We start from the raw sequence: 363 nt of genomic DNA on the forward strand, positions 1-363 counted from the left end.
CTCTGCTGGAGCTCCAGAAGCTGAGCCCCCTCGTTCCCCACGCCCAGGTCATCCTGACGGGTGACGTCTCCGGTGGCAGCCGCGGTGGCCGCATCTTCCGCTCCTCTGATTTCGCCAAGAACTTCATCCAGACGGATCTGCCCTTCCACCCGCTGGTGCAGATCACCTACCACCCCCGGAACTCCAACTGCCTGCTGGCCCTCAGCACCGAGGTGAGGCTGGGCTGGGGCAGGATGAGACCCTGACCCTGCCTGGGGATGCTGAAGGGTCTGAGAGCAGCGTGGGCAGCAGGTGGAGGGAGGGGATTCTGCCCCTCTGCTCCGCTCTCCTGACACCCCACCTGCAGTGCTGCCTCCAGTGCTG

At 65.6% G+C, this 363-nt stretch overlaps 1 protein-coding gene across 1 annotated transcript in view; it reads left to right on the forward strand.

Moving 5' to 3' along the window:
• Nucleotides 1–47: 47 nt before the first annotated feature.
• Nucleotides 48–363, forward strand: part of SORT1 (sortilin 1) — a gene marked incomplete at both ends in the record, with an annotated part of 5739 nt that continues 5423 nt past the window's right edge. The window contains one exon of the mRNA XM_010169967.1: nucleotides 48–212. Within this exon, the coding sequence (XP_010168269.1) occupies nucleotides 48–212 (165 nt within the window). The remainder of the gene's footprint in view (nucleotides 213–363) is intronic.

The sequence above is a fragment of the Antrostomus carolinensis genome, unplaced genomic scaffold, assembly GCF_000700745.2.
Source record: "Antrostomus carolinensis isolate BGI_N321 unplaced genomic scaffold, ASM70074v2 scaffold23746, whole genome shotgun sequence".
In the NCBI taxonomy this organism is placed as follows: domain Eukaryota; kingdom Metazoa; phylum Chordata; class Aves; order Caprimulgiformes; family Caprimulgidae; genus Antrostomus; species Antrostomus carolinensis.